Raw genomic sequence first — 13,220 nt, forward strand, 5'->3', positions numbered from 1 at the left:
GCCATTGGTTAGACAAAAAAAAAAAAAAGCAAAGGTTATCAAAGAGGAGAAATATAATATCCTCTGTACGAACCTGGCCACTTCGTAGGAAAAAGCCTATTGACAGAAATGTCCTTATAAAGTCATTCTCAAAGACAAGAACTCCAAAATTCGTTATACATGTTCAAACTCTCTCCCTATGTATGTGTCCCTTCGTTCCTCACTCTCTCGTTCGTCTCTGACCGAACTCCATTGATTAGACTAAAGCAATTTAGGGATTTTGAGCATTTCCTAATTCAAACTCCTTAAAAATGCCGCCACTCACCTGCACCAAACTGGCTTTGATCACTCTAACCGGAGTCATCATTCAAATCATTGGCCTTTCTCTTTTCGTCTTCGGCTTTTTTCCCGTCAAACCGGCTCTCACCGGCACCAGGTAAACAGTTTTCCATTAAAAAACAAACAAAAAAGAATGTCATTTTCAATTTAAAATTTATCTTAATTTTCTTTTCGACATTGCTTTGCTTTATCTTCAGTGGCTCGGAGAGTTTCCACTTACCTATTTGCAACTCAGTTGGGAATCAAAGCGAAACGACTCTGCCGTCCGATCAACTCAGATCGTTATATAAAGTTCGTTCTAATAGTAGTTATAACATAAAGTGAAAAAAAGCAAAAAACTGTGTGTTTTGTTTTTTAATTGTTCTGAAAATTTGAAGTTATTTTTTCTGTATTATAGGAATTGTCGGGGATTCCTTCTTTATTTGATAGGCTAATTTTAATGGTAAGTTAGTTTTGGTTTGTTTGTTTGATTAATTTTTAAGGATAAGTATGAGTTTTTGTTGTATAATTTACAAGGATTTTAGTTTAGTTTAGGTTATTGATGGTCTTCCAGCAGAATTCGTGCTTGGCAAGAATGGGAAACCTCCTAGTAAGCAATGTTTGGAAGCTATGCCTTATATTCAGTCATTGCTAGCCAGTGGATTGGCTGTTGGTTACCATGCTAAGGCCGCCCCTCCAACTGTCACAATGCCTAGATTGAAGGTGTGGTCTTTTATTCATGTTCTTAAAGGAAAATATTACATACATCCGTCCAATTACATCAGCCGCAGCCCAGCATATCAGGATTCAGTTCGGTCATTGCAGAATTTACGAGACCAAACGTTTCATTTATTTGAAAAAGTTATCGTTATTAAAATGTGGATTCATATATGCTGATAGGACTAATTTTACGAGGTTTTGCATTCTGATTTTTGGGTTAGAACTTATGTAATAATTTCTCCTAGTTAAAGATGTAGGAAAAAAGTATAAGTTTTGTGGGGATATGGTTTGGGCCTCACAGCATTAGCTTGTCATTCTAGGCTATGGTGTCCGGTGCAATTGGAGGATTCTTGGATGTGGCATTCAATTTTAACACACAGGCTATGTTGGATGACAATCTTCTTGGTTAGATCATATAACTTTCTTGAAGTTCTGTAATTGATGACTACTTGTTGTTTTTAAGGAATCTATTGACGGGTACAACTTCATTGTTCACTTATATGGTTTGCAGGCCAGTTTTTCAGGATTGGTTGGGAAATGGTGATGCTTGGTGATGAAACATGGCTGAAGTTGTTTCCTGGGGTATTCAAAAGGCATGACGGTGTTAGCAGCTTCTATGTATCTCTCATTCTTCGCATGCAGTCTTTTCTCTTTGAAGTATAAAAAATTAAGTAAACTGATTTGTGACATTTACTTAAATTTGGTCTTGATACAGGTTAAGGATACCGTGCAAGTAGATCAAAATGTTTCGCGACATTTGGGAGATGAGCTTAGTAGAGATGACTGGAATCTTATGGTTAGCATTTGTTTTTTTTTAAATGATCTAAATAGAAATATCTTGTAATATCTTTTATTGTGATATTTGTCTCAGTTTCTTTTTATTTACTTTTGATTATTATAATTGGAGAAACTTAACACAATAAACACCAAAGGGTGCCAACTTAAGTACTTTCTACCTTTCTTAAAGTTAAAAAGGTCATGGCTACCACTTCATCTTTCCTTTCATGCTATTCTGGTGCCGGTGGTTAAGGTGGTCTTTGATTTTTCTTTTAATGAAGAATTTTCTGGTGCATTTCTTTGACATTCAGTATAAACTGTAGTAACATAAAGGCCTGTGTAAGGTGTGAAGTTTCATTTTCAGCTTTATAGGTTTCTGTTTGGGATTTGAGCATGTGTTTCTTTGTGTTAGAGGTGTTCATGGGCAGGGCCAGGCCAAGTTGACACCTCTAAAAGCTAGTGCCAGGCCGGACCTATCCAGATCTGTCCATTTAAGCCCGTTTATTAAATTTATTATTAAAATAGAAAAAATTTATAATAATATTTTCATATTTTTTAAATATATTTTAGATTTTAAATTAAATTAAAAAAATCTTATTAATGTTATATTGTCCCAGGTCAGGCTGGGCCCACCTAGAATATCCTGTCAAGGCCCAGCCTCTGTCTGCTTGGTGGGCACCCAGCCCAAGGACAGGTTTATTTCTGGGCTTCTTGGCAAACATTTTAGTTACACACTTCAGGTGTTTGTTGTCTTATTTGGCTCCAACCTGTATGCTGATCTGTTTTATATGTAAATTCCTTATAGTTAATGTAGTTTTTATTGACTACTTTGAAGGTTAATATAATATGCCAATACTATGTACTTTGTTGGTGTTTTATATTGAAAGCATAGGGATGCTTTTCCTTCATTGTCTTAATTTAAGTGCATGTTCTTTGTTAATTTACTTCCAGTGTTTCTTGATATGGGAATCTTGTCTTTTAGAGATTTCTGCCTCTTTAGAACTCTTCTCTTTGCAAATACTTGAAAAACAGTGATTATGTTGTATAAACTTGAGAGTGGCATGAACGTAGCATGATTTAATGCAAGTACTCCAACAATTAGAAGGGGACTCTGGTGCTGTCTATATTGAAAAGAAAAGTATGGTTCATGATGCAATAAAAAAAAATGGCCCTAGATTGAGCAGAATGAGAGTAAGATTTTCTGTTTGTGTGGTTTTCTCTTTGTAGTTTGATTAGGCTTTATTGAGTTGTGTTGGGCCTGCCTATTGGTTGTAGTCTCTTCACTTTGTACTTCTGTACGGCTCACCTTGATTTACATCTCTTATGTTATTCTAATGTTAAGCAGTGGTCTGATCACACCTTAGTAAGAACTTTTGCTTTTCCCATGCTGATGCTCTTGATAAACTCTCTGTATTATGAGAATGAGAAGTTACTATTTTGGTTATATGAAAGTGTCCAATTACAAATTTGCATTAGTAATTATATTTAGTTATTCTAAAAGCTAAGCTGAAAATTTGATTTTTGAATTATATTTTTCTTGGTGGTACACTTCACCTCCATTGTGGCATGATTTTAATTGGTACTATTTCCAGATTCTGCATTATCTAGGCTTGGATCATGTTGGACATATCGGTGGCCGGAGCAGGTACTTTTTATGTGGTTAGGTTATGCCTTTATCTTCATATGAGCTAAATTGCAATCTTATTCTTCAATTCAGGCTATAATTGGATTCTGAGGCAACATGTTCTTGCGATGCACTTCCCATCCTCAGCATTTGCATAAGAGATTTTAATTCAAATTGCAAATGACTAATGTCCGTCGTGCTAAATGCATATACATGTGTGTGTGCGCGCGCACGCGCTCGCGTGTGTGTGTACATACATGCATATGACTAACATTTGCATAAAACATTGTCATTAGAACCTAAATGAGTAACATTTGTTGCTATACATATTTGTGGAACTGCCTACATTTCATTATGATCTAAATGCAGCCTTTTGGCATGAGCTGTGTTTTAAATGATGATCAATATGTTGTTTTACTTTGAATTTTTCTTTTTGGGATAAATATGGTCACTAAAATTATATCCTTTTTCTGTCTCAATTTTTTTTTCTCTCTCTTGACTAATTCCTTCTCAAATTTTTTCTTTTGTTTGATTGGCTTTGGATCAAATTGTAATTGTGAATCTAGATGACAGGCAAAGCTGGATAAAATAATGATACATAAAGACTAAAGTAGAGAGCAGTATAATTATAAATCTTGATATGAGTCATGAACGCTTATAAAATAAAAAAGATACGAGTCATGAACATGAGCTATAATGTGAGCTTATTAGCATATTTGGTCAATTTTATTTACTAAGAGATGTAAGTGAAGATACATATATTTGGCTAATTTTACACATACACATATGAATAGTGTAATTCTTGACACATTTCCTTTTTAAAGTATAGGTTGGTGCATTTTTTGGGACATTACTTATTATTTGCTCTTTGCCCAGTAGCATTACTTATTGGATGATTCACATCGCGTCTCTTGGCTTCTATTTTTTTTAATTTCTTTTTCATTTTTAGTGTTATTTTCAGGACAATTTGTGTTTGCAGTATAAAATATTTGATTTGTGTTGTGTCGAAATGAGGTGTAATTGTCAATTCAGTATCCTTATATCACCTTTTTGAGCAAAATGCATGTTTGAAGTCTAATATGATCAAAACTCAAGGATGCTAGTATAATTTAACCATCTTATTAATATGATTTTTTCTCCCTTTGTTACTTGATATACATATTGGTTTGCATGGTGGGAAAAAGATTGTTTGTTTGGTTGTTGTTGTATTTTTTGAATCTCATCTGCATGTTTGTTCATCTGTTTTAGTATGTTGATGGCCCCAAAGCTAAAGGAGATGGATGAGGTGGTGAAGTTGATTCATTCAAGTACCACTCAGTCCCAAGGAAATGCCAGAGGGCGGACACTTTTGGTTTGTGCTATTTAATTCTTCTTGAATTACTGATATCAAACTGATATACTGGCTCCAAATAATTGGATCCCTACTTTTCTGGAATCTTGTAAGATTGATAATTTTGATGTATAATCAGAGAGTTTCCTAACATATAGGGGAAAATTGGAGGATTTAATGCAGCAAAATTGGCCCCCAGTCATGGATTTGTCTCCAGCACTTTCTATGATCGTTATTTGACAATTACACCTGGATTTAAAATTGTGGTTATCATTTTGTGAAACTACCTCTATGTATTTGGTAGAAAGATTTTTGAGGTTTCAATGAATATTTTGTAATGATATACAGACTAGATAGTGATGAGCAGCATTGTGATTGTGTATGCTTGAATATGCTTGCTTATATATGCTTATATGTGTGTATGCAAATTCTTTTTCTTGACAGTCATTGATGTTTGTGGAAAAGGGAATACATATATAAGCTTTTGTAAGCCAATTACTAATTGGAATGTGGGTGTGTTTATTTGCATGCATGCAAGTTCTTGTTGATGACAGTCATTTAACAGTTATGGAAATGGAAATGATATATAAGCTTTTGCTAGGCAATTGGTGATGGGAATTTGGTGTTAGCAAGCTATCAATGTTGTCAATCAGCCTTGTGAGTAAATATTGGTCCATTCTATTGTCATTAGTTCTTGGTTTTCAAACTAAGGTGTTTAAACACTTATTCACATAGACCCCTATAGAGCTTTGATTTGACCTTCTTTCTCTATATGCGAGCAAAGGACTTTTGACTATTACAATAAGGAAGTCAAGACTTCTTTAATACGTCTATATTTCATGTTATCAAATGACACAGAGACTTGAGTGTCTCTATGTGTGAAGGCTTCTTAGTTTACAGCAGTATTTTCGTGTCAAGTAAGCATTCTTAAAGTAGAGCTTTGTCTTTCCATCCATGGCAACATTAGGGTAAATTTGGTTTACAATTCAAGTGCATTTGGCTTGCTTTAGTAAGCCCTTTGCATTAGCATGTATGCATGCCCACATATTCACTGCTGGCCCATTAAAACTGGTCTCCTCATAAATAAATATGAGATATTCGGTGGTGACTGATTGATCCTCTTACCACTTCATGCTGCATCTTGCTTTCATGTGATGTGATTACTTATATATGTTCAGATCTATTTTTTGTTGCTCTTGAGAGTTTGGTTTGTTTATGGCCTTTGAATCATCTGTTGTTTGGGATTTACTGATATTTGCATTTATTTCACATGTAGATGGTAGTAAGTGATCATGGCATGACAGAAAATGGTAATCATGGGGGTTCTTCATATGAAGAAACTGACTCCTTAGCTCTTTTTATTGGCCTGAGGAATCATGTCTTTGACTATGCATCAGTCATTCACCAGGTAATTAAATGATGAAACTTCCCAACATTATATTGTTGCTATGGATAGTTTCTGATGGTTCTGTATGTTTCCTCAAGCTGTATCACAAACTCTTCATCTGTTACATTGTGCATATGTGTTCCAGCATACCAGTATACCACTTTTATCATTTTCTTCTGTAACTTAATAGGGACTTAAACATCATTTCTTCCACTGAAAGTTGTCAGTGCTAGAATGGGATCCTATTAACTTCATTTAGGTTTTTCATCATTTTTTACTCTTACCCTTCAATTGAGGAAATTTGAGCATTTGCAAGTTTCTCCTTATATGTTAATGGAAACCCTCAGTAGGTGAAAGAAACGTTTTAGTGCTTTAGCAGTGATGAGAACTTCCAGATATTAGATCAGGGTTCAAGAGCTTGGTTAACCATGCTATTGTAATTTTTGTAGTATAATGACTGATAGAGTTATCTAATTTTAAAATTTTTTTGATGCAGGTTGACATTGCACCCACCTTGGCTCTTCTATTTGGTATGCCAATCCCTAAGAACAATGTTGGTGTTCTTATTAGAGAGGCTTTTGATTCTCTAAAAGGTTCATCTCTACTTCTTTCTTGATCAGTCATGAAGTAGTAACAAAAATGTAGAAGGAAAAGGGGAAAAAGTGGATATTATTTGGCAAAAGAAATATATAATTTTTCTGAAGGTTATGTCTGCCTTGTTCCTAGATGATATCATAGTGGCATGCTTTTCCTCTGTAGCCTGGAGTATGGAAATTTTTTACAAATATTTGTTGCTCTATTCATCTTCCATAAGATGCTGTTCTTGATGGACTCATTGAATCACATTTACAGTTATGCACAGGGTGCAACAGAAGAGTCTTAAAGTATACATTATGTGCGTATTTGAAACCGGTGGAGTTTGGGCCAAATTATTACCTCTAGCCCGAAGTGATAAATAGGGATGGAATTTTAGCGAGAGAATGTTTCAAATTAGAAAATAAATCACTCCCTTTTACGCCCATACGCTGTCTAAGCTGATGTGATCATCTAATTCCTTTCCTTCTTGATGAATTCAGAGGACCAACGTCTGAGGGCTCTGGAGTTGAATTCTTGGCAGTTGCTCAGATTGTTGCAAGCTCAGTTATCAGGTTTACCATGCAGAAATTTCCCCTGTGATGTATTCAGTAATCATCAGAGTTCTGGTCCTAGTGAGTGCAATCATAGTACAGCGAATATGCTTTGTTGCTTGTATATGGAAGCGGAAGCTCTACACAGCTCCTTGAAGTCTAAGGGGGGCTCTGAGTGGGTTTTCTGCATGTTACACTTTTTAGCATCACAATCATTAAATATTATCCAGTTACAAATATTTTTACTACCATTTGTTGTTGTGTAACTTGTAGGTTTGCTAGCAACAAAGAGTACAGCAGGACTGCAGCAGCATATTACAAGTTTCTGAAATCTGCAAGTGAGTGGTTATCACGCAGATCCACTGATGTATGTATATTTACTTTAACAAGTTTCTGAGTTGATTGAAAAATTTTAAGTCTCTTTCGTATTAAAATAAAAATTAATTAGTGATATTCCAGGAGTGGTGTAAAAAAAACATTGACTAATTTTATTTATTTTTCTTGAAGATCTTATCTATCCTTTTAACCTTATTTTCATTTTGAACTTGAACAATTCTTTTTTTTTTTTTCTTTTGGGCAGAAACCTGTTAAGCTACTTGCTGTTGGACTAGCAACAATGTTTATCTCATGTGTAATATTATCAAGCCTGATGTTTTGCTGGGTCAGAGAAATTTATCTGGGAGGAAAGCGACAGCCCTCCAACTTAAATGATAGCATGAATGGCTGGTCTTTAGATGAGACATTCATTCTTGGTGTTATCTTGATCCTTGTTACAAGTATGGGATCAAGTTCTATGGTAGAGGAAGAGCATTACATATGGTATTTTGTGGTATCCACATTCTATCTCTTACTACTCCGTAAAACAGCACAGTCCCTTGCACCAGTTGGTGTCCAAAGTTCTCTTGGCATTCACAAAGGACAAAGTGGAAAAGTTTATTCTAGAATGTGTTTAATCTTTTTGCTGCTTATCTCCGGAAGGATTTTGAGAGGCTGGCATCAAGGTGGTGTAAACTGGCCTACTCTACCTGACATTTCTAAATGGCTTGAACTGGCTGGGAGTCATTATGTGAAATTGCTTCAGCTAATATCTGCATTCCTGGTGATCAGCATAGGTGTATGTGCTCTATTTTCAATAGAATCAAAGGGAAAATTTTTTCAGATGGTCAGACTTAGCTTTCTGATGTCTGCATTGCTGGTTTTGTTGCATATCATAAGATATCAGGATTATACATTTTCGTCAACTTATTATGGAGCTACCTTATTGGCACAAATAATCTATGCAATTCTTGGTGCTGCGACTATGGGGATTGTTGTGGCCTTGCCATGGCTTATTCCTTTTTCAACCTTTAAGATTTGCCCTACTGATAATACCCTCTCACCTACTTCATTTTTTCTTAGCATTCAAGAGAAGTTTCCGTTGGTGGAATTAAGAGATTCTTTATATGTGATTGGGTGGTCATACATATATTGTTGGTGTCTTCTGCAGCTGTTGCTCCAACAGCCAATTAACTCAACACCCATACTATTGCTGCTTGTGCAAATATTGGCCAGCTTGCTCTATTTTGCTAGTAATGGAACCCAATATAAAGAGTGGATAGAGGTCAGTTGCTACCTTATATTTTCCTGATTAATTATTTTATTTTCTCATTTGTGTTGAAGACAAGTAATTTTGCATGCTACTATCCCAATAAATAGATAGGAGTCATGTTGAACTTTCTCAAGTGAATTTTTGGATGAAAGGAGCATGCTAATTGCTAAGGGTTGAGAGCCCCCTCATAGTTTCATTCTAAAGGATTAGTTTGTGCATTTTATGATGTTCATAGTTGTGAGAGTTAGATTTCAGTGTTCATTGCCTCATTTTTAAATTCATAAGGACATTCTCCTTAATGAGCACTAGTACATCCTTGACTTAGTACTCTTCTTTTTCATTCTTCAAACCCCCACCCCCCTCTGTTGTTCTGGAGTTTGTGTTTTGCTTTTTTCTCTCTTTGCCAAAGAAACTCTAAATTTGTTTAAAATCAAACGTTAGAAATTAAGCCTGTACATACATGAACAAAAATAAGTTGAAAAGGTGTGAAGTGCTTTTAGGAACTCATGAAATGACCAACAGTTTTCTGGTACTAATGTCAGGACTTTGTTTTGTTTTCTTAGATTGCAGCATTGTACTACTTGGGAATGGCTGGTCATTTTGCTCTAGGAAATAGCAATACACTAGCTACTATTGATGTTGCTGGAGCTTTCATTGTATGTACTCTCTTTTTCCTTGCTCACTGTTAATATACACTCGAATGCAGACCTTTTTTTACTGGAAGACTTGTATTCAAACTTAATCTTTGCTATACATATGAAATTTAAGATATTGATATTAATTAAATTATCTAACTTTCCCAATATTGTTTTTTGCTCATTGCAAGGGCATATCAAGTCACTCAACATTGCTGTCTGGCGTTCTAATGTTTATTATCACCTATGCGTCCCCCATGTTTATTCTTCTTAGCCTGGTAATGTACATCTCTATGAAGAATACTGCCCATCTTGTAATTCCTGAGAAAGCAGATGCTGGAGACCTTCTCATGATGATGCTTGGTTTTCCTTGCCTCGTTCCTCTGGTCTTCAATTCAATTCTGTTGACTGCGTACACAGTTGTATTGCTGTTGATGAGGAATCATTTATTTGTTTGGAGTGTTTTCTCACCCAAGTAAGTTTTAAGTCTCATCAGAAAAACTTTGCTGCTTTTAGATGATTCAAATGTGTCTGCAAGCATGTTGCAATGATGTCAAAAAATTGCATGGATAGCTGGTGTTCTTGTTCTTAAGTAACATTTAACCTATTTTGTAAAAACCATAGAAGTATTTGATTTACTGTAATCCGTGTTATTTACTTTGCTTGTGGTAAAACTAATGACACAAATATGTCCAGGTACCTGTATGTCTGTGCAACAACCCTATGCACTTACATAGGGGTCTCCATTGTGGCTGCAACTGGAATTTATACACATTTGGTACTGGGCATCCGGAAAAGAAAGCAAGTACCAATCAGCAACAACACAAGATAGCACTCAGAGCAATTAGCAACCCAATTTTGTGTTCTTCCAATATGGTGGAAGGTCATTTAATACTAGTTTCTTTTTTATTTCACTAACTTCCTCCATAGACGCATTTGGTACTGGCCATGCAGAAAAGTAAGCACCTCGCCATTAGCAACAACACAAGATAGAGTAACGGGCAACCCAATCTTGAATTCTTCGAAACCAACTCAGTTGGTGTAACTAGTTGTTTCGTAAGATTCCCTAGCTTCCTCAATGGATGTGATATTGCATGTAGGAATCAGATGAAGAAAGTATAGTAATAGGAATATTAGAAGATACTCCTGAAGCAGTTGGTGGTCTTTGTTTACATAAAAACATCATTTCTGGGGTCAAATGAAGCTGAATATTTTGTTGGTGAGACAGGTGAATGCCTATGGTTACATGATAGAAAGGAAGGATCATTCTGAAACTGGCTTTTAAATCTTGATTTTTTATTTTTATTTGTTCTGCTTTCAGGTCAGAGTTTGTTATTTTGGCAAATGGAACAATGCAGACAAACATGGGCATTCACACCGGGTGAATGGTATTGTCTTTATTTTTCTTATCAAAATTTAGTTTTTCAATAATATTTAAATGATGTGGCAAAATAATGGTAGCTGATTTAGGATTTTAAAGGATGAAATAGGAGTTGGACCTCTGTTTTACTTGCGTCAGCACATGAATCATCCTGGAAAGAAAAATATAGATGTGCATCGCATTCCTACTTGGGGTTGAAGTAAAGGTGCTAGATTCGTTTAGATATACTTTTAATAAATAACAAAAATATGAATTAAATGAAATCAAAATAAATTTTAGATGTATAAAAATTTAATTTACAATGACTATTATTATTATTATTATTATTATGATAATTGTAAGTTGTTTTGTTTTCCAAATTCGTGTGATAAAAGTGTAGGAAAAGAGAAAACAAAACAAAAATTTGTACTGACGATTGATGAGAGGTAACCGTTGGGTATTATCCTCGTTGCTCAAGCAGAAGAATTGCGTCACTCAGACACTCACTGTACCCCTGGATGTACAGATTGCAGGGCTGAGAAATGATCAAAACGCCCTCATATCCTACTTCACCACTCCATGTCCACATTCGGTATTTCAATATCTTTGCAGTTTCTCCCTCTCCCTACGCTCTCGCTCGCCAATAAGAATGCGACCCGAATCAGCCGGACCTCACCTAATCGTTCGCCAGCCTTTCTTTTCACGTCCCCACTATTGCTTTAATTCCTCCTCCTCCTCCATTATAAGAAAATCCGACTCTTGAAAACCCGACCCGTAATCAGAACCCGCTCTCTCCATTCTAAGACTTAAACCCTCATGACTGATTAGCTTCTTTTTTACTCAACAAGTTGCTAACATTCAACCCACTGCAAAACAATGACCCATACCTCCAAAACAAAGATTTCATACGAGCAAAAACAGGAAAGCCATTTTTTTAACATGGGTTGCGATGGCAATGAGTTCAAAAGGAATGATTTAAAGCAAGAAAGAAGTGGAAAAAAAGAGCCAAACAAAGCGCCTTTAGAGAGTGAAAATGAGAAGGGCACGTTTTGGACTGTTTGTCCATACTGTTATTACATGTATGAGTATGAAAAGAAGTATGAAGAGTGTTGCTTGGTTTGTCAGAATTGTAGAAAAGGGTTTCATGGAGTGGCGGTGGCTGCGCCTCCGGAAAGTTTGTTGGTGAAAGGGAAAGATGGTGGGTATTATTCTGGATATGGGTTTTTTCCATTAGGTCGTTTTGGGGATAGTTTCTTGGGTGACAAGAAAGAGGTTGGTGGGGGAGATACTGGGAAAAAGCATGAGGTTGTGGAGATATCTGATGATAGTGCTGATGAGACGAAAAATATGGATGTGAAAAATAAGGGTAGTAAAGTGAAAGTAGAAGTTTTGAACACTGGTGAAGGAAGGCGTGTAATGACGAGAGTAAAATCTGTGCCGAGGAATACAAAGAAAATGATGGGCAAAGGGGTAAAGGGGAAGAAAGTTGAGAAGATGAGTGTTCTAGAAATGAATGTGGAGCTTGGGAATGGAGTTGGAGATGGTGATTGTGGAAGTGGAAGTGGTGGAGGAGTAGGTGTTGGAAGTGGATGTCAGGATGGTTGTATTGAGAATGAGTTGGAGTTCTTTGAGGGAGATGATGATATATTTGTTGGGTTGAAGGGTATATATTGATCCAAGTCTATGGAGAGGGTATGGTTATTTGAGGGTTGTAAAGGGAGTCCTCTCTGTGCCTATATGGTTTTAACAGTAGACAGTTCAACAGGAAAGCAAAATTGTGTAGGGCGCTGACAATGTGTTTCCTAATCTCATAGTTGAAAACGAAATGCAGTAGTTGTAATGTTCTTGAATCTTGATAATTCTTGTTATTTCATGGTTATTAGTAATGGAAACTGTGTTATGGTTCTTAAGTATGTGCTTTTATCTCTTGTTTAACTATTTGTCCTTGAAGGGAGAGTTTTTCACTGTTTAGATGACATGTTAGAAGGGACTCGATAATCATGGCGATTATAGTGTCAACCTCTGTTTCTCGAACAAATTTTGTTATAACCAGTTGTGTAGGATTTACTTTACATTTGTCTTTACGCATCAAATAGTTTAGCTTGATTGAGGACTAAAGCTGAATTTCCTGATAATATTTCTCAAGTTTTGCACGCTCAGTGTTTAAACAATTTTAGCTTTTAATGAAGATACTAATATAAACATATTAAGATCTATGAAAGTGCCTTTCTAGAGAAGCTGGTTCCATCTGATTAAAATGCCTATCTATGAAGTAAGAATAAATTTGTGGATACTTAAGGGTTTGTGAGATATGAATGAATTTGTGGACACTGAAGGTTGGTTCCCTTGTTGTCTCTCAAACAGTTTCATTCCAG

At 35.8% G+C, this 13,220-nt stretch overlaps 2 protein-coding genes across 8 annotated transcripts; both read left to right on the forward strand.

The window, feature by feature from the left end:
• The first annotated feature begins 42 nt into the window (after positions 1–42).
• LOC18611470 (Alkaline-phosphatase-like family protein) lies at positions 43–10,759 on the forward strand. 7 transcript variants are annotated; one of them, XM_088802860.1, is made up of 18 exons: positions 43–415; positions 516–609; positions 716–760; positions 853–1,020; positions 1,338–1,422; positions 1,529–1,635; positions 1,733–1,813; positions 3,387–3,439; positions 4,667–4,769; positions 6,025–6,156; positions 6,632–6,728; positions 7,212–7,437; positions 7,536–7,629; positions 7,843–8,376; positions 8,749–8,862; positions 9,414–9,506; positions 9,677–9,960; positions 10,182–10,759. In XM_088802860.1, the coding sequence occupies exons 1-18, from the start codon at positions 291–293 to the stop codon at positions 10,315–10,317; spliced, it is 2,571 nt and encodes an 856-aa protein (XP_088658986.1). In that variant the 5' UTR covers positions 43–290; the 3' UTR covers positions 10,318–10,759. The 7 variants fall into 7 exon arrangements, with proteins under 7 accessions (XP_088658986.1, XP_017975282.2, XP_088658985.1 ...); XM_018119793.2 differs by having other exon boundaries at positions 7,843–8,862; XM_088802859.1 differs by lacking the exon at positions 10,182–10,759 and having other exon boundaries at positions 7,843–8,862; positions 9,688–9,899.
• A 443-nt stretch (positions 10,760–11,202) lies between these two features.
• LOC18611471 (uncharacterized) lies at positions 11,203–12,755 on the forward strand. The gene has a single exon (XM_018116884.2). The coding sequence runs from the start codon at positions 11,722–11,724 to the stop codon at positions 12,517–12,519; it is 798 nt and encodes a 265-aa protein (XP_017972373.2). The 5' UTR covers positions 11,203–11,721; the 3' UTR covers positions 12,520–12,755.
• Positions 12,756–13,220: the final 465 nt, after the last annotated feature.

This window comes from Theobroma cacao, chromosome 1 (genome assembly GCF_053813885.1).
Source record: "Theobroma cacao isolate CCN51 chromosome 1, ASM5381388v1, whole genome shotgun sequence".
Lineage (NCBI taxonomy): Eukaryota > Viridiplantae > Streptophyta > Magnoliopsida > Malvales > Malvaceae > Theobroma > Theobroma cacao.